Below are 10,304 nucleotides of genomic sequence, written 5' to 3' on the forward strand. Positions count from 1 at the left end.
CGTTAAGCTCGGTCACGATTCCACCAACATCAAGGTTTAAGATGGCATACATTTTGTGTCGGCAAATGATCGGTGAGCCCTACATTTATCAGATTTGTCGCCTTTTTTTAAGTGCCAAGATTTGGTTGACCGTCTATCCCGTTATTTCCGTTTATGTAACCGATATACCAGACTAACGGTTATTTTTCGGACATAACCGTTATTGAAAGCGGTTTTAATGGTCGGATTTTTTGGAATGGTAACACAGCTGATAACTTTTTTTGTTGTTTGTTGCTGTTTGACAGCCACTTGACAGCTGATTGTCTCGCGAGCGAGGCTTGCTTCTAGAGTTCTACAAAGAAAGTTATTGCAAAACTTTACGTGCAAGTGTTTTAGTTTGTAAGCAGACGGAATAATGGAAAAGCCGACAGTTACCGTGACTGACCAGCCTCCACCGTACTCCGCCGCGGTGCCAGGTAAGCGCAGAGTTTATGAAGCCCTATAATTTTCGATTAGTGATTCATATGAGATAAGCGTTTATGTATCTCCAAACTGCGCAACGATTGAGAAATTACATATATTTATTCATAGTCAAAATTATTTCAACCTTTTTGATGCATCAGTATAGTAAAATAGTTAGTAATGACATGAATTTTCAGCTTGCAATGAGTTCGTCAGAAATGTGCGGCTGTGGAGATACACAATTCGTTTATCAATGTATTTGTCAGCGTGACGAGAGCTCTTATCGAAACCGGTGTCAATTAACATAGAATAACTATTATTGCGGTTTTGTGCTCTTTGTGAATGTGGAATCTATCAAACAATAACAATACAGACAAAACAAATATAACATAAGAAGCCTTACACAGATTAACCTGTACCTTTTAACAAGGACCATCAATGTTTTCCTTTGATTCCTATTTTTTATTTGTTATAGAGTGATTGTTATTAAGAAACATTAAAATATTGAATATGGATTGAATGGGACATTAATTGTTTCTTTGCATTGTTATGTGGATGAGAGTTTTTAAACAATACAAATTAAAGAACTTGTTTTTTACATATTCTAATTAGTTTAACCACCAAAGTAATTAGTGTTACAACCATTAATTGACAAACAAAAGATTTATTCTCTCATTGTTGCTAGTTTTGATTATTATGTAGTTTTACCAATTAGTACAGAAAGTGTAACCAACCAAATGGGAAGAAATTGAAAGCAGTCACTCTGAGGTTGCCGTAGGCTTTGTGGCAGTTTTCTAATGTGTAGGTGCTATAGTGTACAGTTGCACACCAAACCATTAAACTCACTCAGCTCTGCTGGCTCTGCATTGCTACAGCCAGTTCTTAGGGTGTTTTTTTATGGGATAGGAGGCAAACGAGCAGACAGGTCGCCTGATGGTAAGCAATCACTGCTGCCCGTGGACGCCCAAAACACCAGAAGTGTTGGAGGTGCGTTGCTGGCCTTTAAGATGGGTTGTCAAAATGTTATGTACTTTTAACCTATACCTTGTCTAAAATATAATATATTTTAATTAATTTAACACTTTCTTATTTTTAAATTAAAGGAAAAATGGAAAAATTCACACCTCCGGCAGGACTCGAACCTGCAACCTCTGGCCTTGCCGGGCCCGGCAAGAGGTCGCCTGTTTCTGCATGATAAAAAACAAATTTAGTATGGGTTAGCACATTGTTACTGGCGAATTCTCAATGTAAATTGAGACTCCAGTGCCTGTTAAGATCTATTCTTACCGGTAGACGTTTGCTATAACGCCACCCTAAGGCAGTTGGGAATTGAGGGAAGACATGGATAAATTCGCGCACATCCAGCAGGCCTTGGTGGCGCACCCGGCAAGGCCAGAGGTCGCAGGTTCGAGTCCTGCTGGAGGTGTGAATTTTTCCATTTTTTTTAAATTTAAAAATATGTAATATCGCTCGCAGACGTTTCTGCATGATAAAAAACAAATTTAACACTTTCTTGTTTATTAACCATATGTTGTAAAACGGTCATTCTCAAGATGTAAGGCAGCGTTCCCACTTATGCGTCGCGTGTCTCGGGGCGCGCAAAGGGCGTCCGCGCCACGCCACCTGAATGTAATTCAAAAAGCGTCTCCTCAGTACATTTTGTATAGGAAGGACGTAAGGCGCGCCGCCAAGCGGCGCGGCGCGCGCCCCGCCGCCGCCACGCCACCTGGGGCGCGTCTTACGTCTTTCCTATACAAAATGTACTGAGGAGACGTTTTTTGAATTACACTGAAGCGGCGTGGCGCGGACGCCCGTTGCGCGCCCCGAGACACGCGACGCATAAGTGGGAACGCTGCCTAAGGGCAAATTCTAATTACTGAGACTCATTTGTTTTCTGTAAAATTTCAGTTCTAATTCTAATTTATCAGAATTCAAATTCCACTGAAAATAGAAGCATCGCAGCAATATTGAGAATTACGGAAAAGGTGTTTTAACACAGTACCCCAGTGCCTGTCTAAGTATAAGGGAATTATTTATATCTTGATTGATCATGAGTCAGTTTTTGTTTGGAATCTGTATCACAGTTATCTTTAACAATGACATTTCAATATTTAATTTTATCAGCTGCCTGTCACATATTGTTTTTATCTGTATGAGTCACCTTTTCTGAGATATGTTAGTTATTTTTCATATCAGATATCACGGAGTCCGCGGCAAAGTCTAAGCACACAAAGTACTCCGCGTTGGAAACCGCTTATGACTTTGTGCCGGTGGCAATTGAGACAGCGGGGCCTTGGGGTTCAGAGGCTCGCTCCTTTTTCAGGGAATTAGGGCGTCGTTTGCGGGAGAGGGGCTGCGATCCTCGTTCTGGGTCGTATCTGGTCCAACAGGTCTCCATTGCAGTTCAGCGGGGAAATGCGGCGGGTATAATGGGGACGTTTGAGCCAGGTACGATCCAGGGAGGGTTATTTTAGATTTAGGTGTATGTTGTGTTCCTTTTTATATATATATATATATGTTAATAACCTACTTGACATGACATAGATACTATATTTGACGAAGCCTGTGCTGTGGATTTTTGTTTGTACTTATTATTTACTTTATTTGCTTATTTATTCAATAAAAATGTTATCAGATATTGAATGACAAGGCAACGAAAATATTGACAGCTTATTCATAGTAATCTTCAGCCACTCTTCTAAATGTTTTGGAATCAATCATGCCTACTGTGAATATGAACTATGAATAATACGAGTACTAATAAAAATACTAAAGTTTATGAAATTGTTTCTGCATACTTATAGGTAGGTACTATGAACTATCCATTGAGGTAAGGCGTAGCTGCAACCTGTTAGTCACCGTTTGTCGGATGCTGCGGGGTGAATCAGACTGCCCAGATCTGGTGAATTGCGTTCTCAGATTGTATGTGCCTGATATTCCCAGAATTAGTCTGAGACCGCGTGTGCGCCCACTGTTGGCGGTGCCGACGGCGCGCACAGTGTCACGCAAAAACTCACCGCTTCCTCGAGCTTTGATACTTCTCAATGCGCTACTGACGTCAGCACCTGATTGCGATTTGTTTGCATGGAGATGGAAGACAGTGTATCTTGAGTGTCTGAGGTATTGCGAGACGATGGATGATAGGCCTTCCACGGTCGGTGTATGATATTTTTAAGTAATTGTGTGTCGTTATAATACTTTTTTGTAAATTGTATTTTTTGTCTATGTTAGTTTATTCGGTGTATTGGTGTTTATGCTGTAATGCCGTGTAAACTTATTAAATAAATAAATAAATAAATAATAATTGTGACTGCTAAATAAAGTCCTTGATCATACATAGAAAAAGAAACATGAGAGAAACAGTTATTTAAAAAAATCTATTACATGTGTACACAACTAAACCAATGGCTTTATTCTCAGGATCTGTTCCATGACTGACAAAAACATGCAAAAAACTGAAATGAATGCCAAAAATAATGTTGGATAACAAGTAACTATAATACTTGTAACAGTAACAAAGAAGATTTTAGCACAAAGTAATATTTGATGTTTAATTTATGCAAATCGTTTTGGCTGTTGTACTTTGCCCCAGACAGGGAAACTTGAACAGTTAGAATTGATTTGATTTACTTTGTAATTGACCTGCTAAAGTAACCACAGAAATTCCATTGAAGAAATGTTGTTGATGGCTTCAATCATTTCTCCATTATTTTCTCCTTTCTACACTTGTATCTCGATCCGTATGTTAACAAGTAAGTTCATTATATAATTAGAATTGGACTTTATCTTATCGCTGATGAGGTTTATTTTTAATTGCTTGTTGATATAATAATGACTAATATACGATAATATACCATTTGTATACACATCAAACATTATGTTTACGATGATGTTGCCTTAGTTTTGTAAGTATAATTTAATATCTCGTGGATAATAAGTAGTGTGTGTAGTGTAGCCGAATGTGCGAAACACTCACGGATCGTGAGCGAATCGCGAAGCGTCTGGGCATTCGGCTACGCACACGGGTCCCACGTCACGGTAATAGTTCATTCATAGCCATCTGTAATAGTATTGACGAAACTTCTCGAAAATTCTCGTGTAGAGGTGAGCTCGTCAGCCGCGATAGCTGGAGACCCAGGTTCGATTCCCGGCTTCGCCACCAGTTTGCTTAATCGTTTTTTCTTTGGTGTATGGTATCTATTTCTGTTTATAATTCTTCATTCTAGTGTCGTTTTATAGAAGAATCTTAACGGAATAATGGTTTTTCCGCCTGGTTTCCATTGGCTGGCCAGTGGAACTGGCTGGAGCACTGTGCGTAGTACATAAGGAACTAACAGCCCCCCCACTTCCAGGCGCCCCCCCGCAGCCGCAGCCGGCCGGCGCGCCGTACCCGCCGCCGCCGCCCGGCTACACGCCGTACGGCGCCGCGCCCCCCAACACCACGTACCTGCCCAACTATGGCGCCACCACGGTTATCATACCGCCACAGGTAATTATTAACATATTTTTTCTACTCCCGTACTGTTATTCGTGAGTTACAAGGTGGTGCATATAGAACTTCAAAACCCTACATAAAAGATGTCAGGACAAGTCTATCTAGTCTATACCCTGAAAACATTTTGTAGCAGTAGCTCGTTATAGCTGTTAAAGTTCTGTAATACATTGCTACCAACTTAACAAACCACGCACTTCATCGTAGAAAATGAAAATATTGTTTGAAATACATTGTTGCCAACCTTAGAATGTCAGATAAAGCCTGGCATTCGCAGAGTCGAGTCTCGTTCGTTTTCTGCTGCGTTCATTGGCGACGCGTCGAATCGCATTCAAATATATGAAAACTCGATTCGACGCGGCTCGATTCGTCTTAGTGGCCAGGCTTCAGAGAACCATACCATAGACAGTTTTATTTTCATGTTTGCACTCAAATTGCATATTCAAAATGGTAGGTGGTCCACTAGATAACTAAGATGACTGAAAGTAGGTATTTGTTGAATTTATAATTTTCTTTCAAAGTAATTGCTTGGTCGTAGAAAAAGTATTGTATGCAACGGTGTTTAACTGAGTCAAAAAATGCTCGTGGCGTCTTTATTAACAATTTTCGGCTTCGCCTCAAATTGTTACCCACGCCACTCACCTTTTTTGACCTCTTTTAATCACCAGTTGCATAAAATACTATTATCTACATCCATATTATAAGTTCTCTAAATGAGATTTGGTATCTTCTTTCTTGTCAAAGGGACGTTAAGCTGTACCAACCCTAATATATGTATGCTACGGAGCATATGCGAGCCGACCGTTGGCGTTGCCGGAATCCCCCTAATGGATAAAAGTCCGTCCTGTGCCAAAACGTCCTTGTATTTGGGTGAAGCAACTTTTTCTTGCTTTTTGCAAGAGTTGCCCTTATTATTAGCTCTAATTTTGTGAGTTTTAACCTGGCCATCGTGAATAAAAATCCTTATTCTACATAAGCCAGCGTTCCCACTTAAACGTCGCGTGTCTCGGGGCGCGCAACGGACGTCCGCGCCACGCCACCTGAGTGTAATTCAAAAAACCGGCCAAGAGCGTGTCGGGCCACGCTCAGTGTAGGGTTCTGTAGTTTTTCGTATTTTTCTCAAAAACTACTAAACCTATCAAGTTCAAAACAATTTTCCTAGAAAGTCTTTATAAAGTTCTACTTTTGTGATTTTTTTCATATTTTTTAAACATATGGTTCAAAAGTTAGAGGGGGGGGGGGGGGACGCACTTTTTTTTTCCTTTAGGAGCGATTATTTCCGAAAATATTAATATTATCAAAAAACGGTCTTAGTAAACCCTTATTCATTTTTAAATACCTATCCAACAATATATCACACGTTGGGGTTGGAATGAAAAAAAATATCAGCTCCCACTTTACATGTAGAGGGGGTACCCTAATAAAACATTTTTTTTCATTTTTTATTTTTGCACTTTGTTGGCGTGATTGATATACATATTGGTACCAAATTTCAGCTTTCTAGTGCTTACGGTTACTGAGATTATCCGCGGACGGACGGACGGATGGACGGACGGACGGACGGATGGACGGACGGACGGACGGACAGACAGACATGGCGAAACTATAAGGGTTCCTAGTTGACTACGGAACCCTAAAAACGTCTCCTCAGTACATTTTGTATAGGAAGGACGTAAGACGCGCCCCAGGTGGCGTGGCGGCGGTGTGGCGCGCGCCGCGCCGCTAAAGCGGCGCGTCTTACGTCCTTCCTATACAAAATGTACTGAGGAGACGTTTTTTGAATTACACTCAGGTGGCGTGGCGCGGACGTCCGTTGCGCGCCCCGAGACACGCGACGCTCTGATGTGGCCGGTCCCTAAGGGAAAAATTAAAAAACGATCCATTTTAATTAAAACAATATGTGACCCAGTGTAAGAGACACTTTTTACAAAAGTGAGGGACAGCTATGTCCACTGGGTCACTGGCGTCACTGCTCTAAACCAAATTATACCATAGCAAATCCTATAAAAACATGTGTTGTATTGCGTAGCTAGTAAGTATATCTGTCTTTAATTTAACGAGTCTAAATTAATTACACTAAATACAAATTAAATTTTCTGATCACATGTAGTATGCGAAATTTTGCTGGCAAAGAAAAGTTGATTCACCCATTTATTACATTCTTAGTTAGTATGTTTCCAAAACTGTTATTGACCCATAACTATGTGCATAATGTGCAGATAATCGCGGTGAACGCGTGCCCGGCGTGCCGCGTGGGCATCCTGGAGGACGACTTCACGTGCCTCGGCATCCTGTGCGCCATCTTCTTCTTCCCGCTCGGCATCCTCTGCTGCCTGGCGCTCAAGAACCGCCGCTGCTCCAACTGCGGGGCCATATTCGGCTAATGGGGTTCCCACTGAGGGGTCTGCCGAGAGAACAAAAATTGGTTTATCTGCCACTTGAATGCTTTAATAAGGCGTAATAAAAATAGTTGGGAATCTTTTTAAGGGCATATTGGGTCTCGTTCAGATTAGGAAACAGTACAAATATTTTTTTGCCGGTGATTAAGGGTGTCCCCAAACCTATCGACGCAGCGACCTAGCATCTTCTCAGACACGCGACGTCTTCATACTAACGAGGGACTTTTGGTCGACTAGAGCCGATTCCGCGTCGATAAGTTTGGGAAAACCCTGAGTCTCCTTACAAAGGTAAAGAGTTCGTCAACTTTTTCCTAATCAGTAAACGGAACTGAATATTTACTGAGTCCTCACTATTTTTGTTACATCTTAAGTATAAAGTGAAGGCAGGCAAAGAAATTTTGATTTTCGCGGGGGGCCTCTGGTTTGGAAATTTGACAACGACGAATGTAGTTAAAGAATTTCGGAGTAGGTATAGTCCGTCAATCAAGTTTGTCAGTAGAAAAGTCGCTTTTTTCTTCTGACAAATATGATTTGACAGACTATAAATACGTAGTGAATTTGCTAAAAAAGTTAAAATCGGATCGAGATATGCAGGCAATTCGAAAATAAGGCCTGAAATTATACAACCAAACACGATCCGTCCAGTGTCCCTGCGATTAAAATATTCATCTTTTTTGCCAACTGTACCAACATAATTAATTTGACATTTTAATATTTTCCATCACCTTTTTTGCATAAAGGGACAACATGTAAACTAGAATTGCATTCCACGATTTATTTAACTGAATTTTCAACATGACGTACAAAATTGGAATGAAAAATGAAAGCCTTGCTGCAAGTAGGTGCCTGCCTACTTACTTGTAGCTTGTAGGCTGACTTACTTGCAAAGTATACAAAAAATGAAGTCTGTGACTTGTAATATAGAATGAGAAAACTGAGCAATTAATTTTGTGATATTGATGGTTAGGCGAGGTTGAAGTTTTTGAGGCGGCTTTATGCCATTACTGACAGGTATTGGGGTACCTTCAAAGCGGGGAAAAGCTAAGCCAATTTTGGTATGCAATAAACGTAGAGAAAGAGTTGCGTAAAGGCAGTTTTAATGAAACCAGCTTTACGCAATGTCTTACAGGCTCCTAAAGTAGGGCTTGATCTGCCCCTCCAGCACAACTTGCCTTGTCGCGCGCTATTCCATACTTGAAGTCGCGCTGGATGTATGGACTCGCGCGCGACAAGGCAAGTTGTGCTAAAGGGTCTGTTGGTAACTGAAAATACTTCAGCGTAACCTACTCTACAAATATTTTCATGTATTCTGTCAAGTTTAGTTGTAAGTCTTTGAATTATTTTAATATGGATAATTTAGACGTGTGAGCAATATCTTCAATTAGTCGTAATTAAATTGGTTTGCTACTTTCTAAGTGTATTAAATAATTTGTGTATTAAAAGTTATATTTGATTCCAGTTTTAAAAGAACTTGATGGCCAGTATCATCGTTAATAATTCATACAGGTTTAAGACAGACAGGGGAATAATAAGAACAGCTATAGTAAATACAAATTAGTGTGACGCCTACTCCATACAGGTTACCCTGGCATTGTACGGTGTATGGGGTTATGGGTAAATATTTGAACAAACAGGCGATGAGACTGGATCTCAGAAGCGATTTCAACGACATAGTGTGTTTGTATTGTATATTCCCCTGTCGCTGACAGTGTTAAGTATGGTTACATAAATATACCTATGTTCGAGGAGCGGAGGACCTTTTTTAAAGTTTCCAGAAAGTTTAAAAATTTTGATCAATTCAGAAATGAAAAATTTCGTCTACTATTACCACGAATATTTGTATTTTGTTTTGTTGCTGTATCTGAAGGGTATCCTGCCGTTTCGCCGAAAAACGTTTCGTCAAATTTCATTTCCCAATAATCATATCGCAAAAGTTTCATTTCCCAAATTATTGTTTGGCAAAGGTATGTTTCGCAATGAATTTGTTTGGTCAAATTATCATTTGGCACAATTTTACTTAGTCAAATTTTATTTAGACAAAACTTTATTTCGCAAACGTTTTTAATGGCAAAACTTATATCCCAAAAACGTGTTTGGTCAAAATATCACATCGCAAATTTCGAAAATATTTAGGCATTTGCATTTTCATTTCTACGGAATCCATTTAATTTACCGAAGATTTTTTTGTCAAATTTCTCAAACAAATTTTGCCAACTACCCATATTAACATTTGACAAACTTAAAATCTGTCAAATGATAATTTCCCAAACTTTTTTACTGTTTAATTCCCAAGTGCTTCAGCTGGACAAGAAAAGTTTTCTCAACTTTATTTTTGTCAAATTATAATTACTGGACAAAATTATTTTGTCAACAATTTTTTGTCAAAAAATGTTATTTGTCAAATTAATTTTTTTTGTCAAATTATACCATGCAAAACCACGTTTGACAATAAATATAAGGCATAAATGTAATGTAATGATTTTATTAGTATTGTAACATTAAACTCGTGTCTGACAGAGTCAGTTTAGGTGCGACGACGAGCGAAGCGAGGAGGAGCGTGTTAGGTTGACAGTGAGCAAACCGGAAATTACTTTTTAATGTAATTAAAAATTAATAGAACAAAATGGTCTTGAAAACATCAGGTTTCTTTTTAATAAAATGTATCCGGACATGTAAGTGAAAATGTCATCTGCATCACATTTGCAGCAGGACGAAAAAAAGTACGACATACACATTATTTCACACAAATCTTGGACACAAAGTATAAAATCAACAAACAAATTTCTAGTGCGCCATTTAACTACAATATATTGGGAAATGGAAATTTTGCCTAAGAATACATTTGACTAAATAATATTTGGTAAAATGAGATTTGACCAAGTAAATATTTTGGGAAACAAATACTTGCCAAAAAAAGTTTTGCTAAATGTCAATTTGCGATAAGTTGTTTTGCCAAACGTTTATTTGGGAAA

At 39.2% G+C, this 10,304-nt stretch overlaps 1 protein-coding gene across 1 annotated transcript; it reads left to right on the forward strand.

Moving 5' to 3' along the window:
• The first annotated feature begins 285 nt into the window (after positions 1 to 285).
• On the forward strand, positions 286 to 8,799 carry LOC125231792 (brain protein I3). The gene is made up of 3 exons (XM_048137370.1): positions 286 to 455; positions 4,794 to 4,930; positions 7,153 to 8,799. The coding sequence occupies exons 1-3, from the start codon at positions 395 to 397 to the stop codon at positions 7,315 to 7,317; spliced, it is 363 nt and encodes a 120-aa protein (XP_047993327.1). The 5' UTR covers positions 286 to 394; the 3' UTR covers positions 7,318 to 8,799.
• Positions 8,800 to 10,304: the final 1,505 nt, after the last annotated feature.

The sequence above is a fragment of the Leguminivora glycinivorella genome, chromosome 12, assembly GCF_023078275.1.
Source record: "Leguminivora glycinivorella isolate SPB_JAAS2020 chromosome 12, LegGlyc_1.1, whole genome shotgun sequence".
NCBI lineage: Eukaryota > Metazoa > Arthropoda > Insecta > Lepidoptera > Tortricidae > Leguminivora > Leguminivora glycinivorella.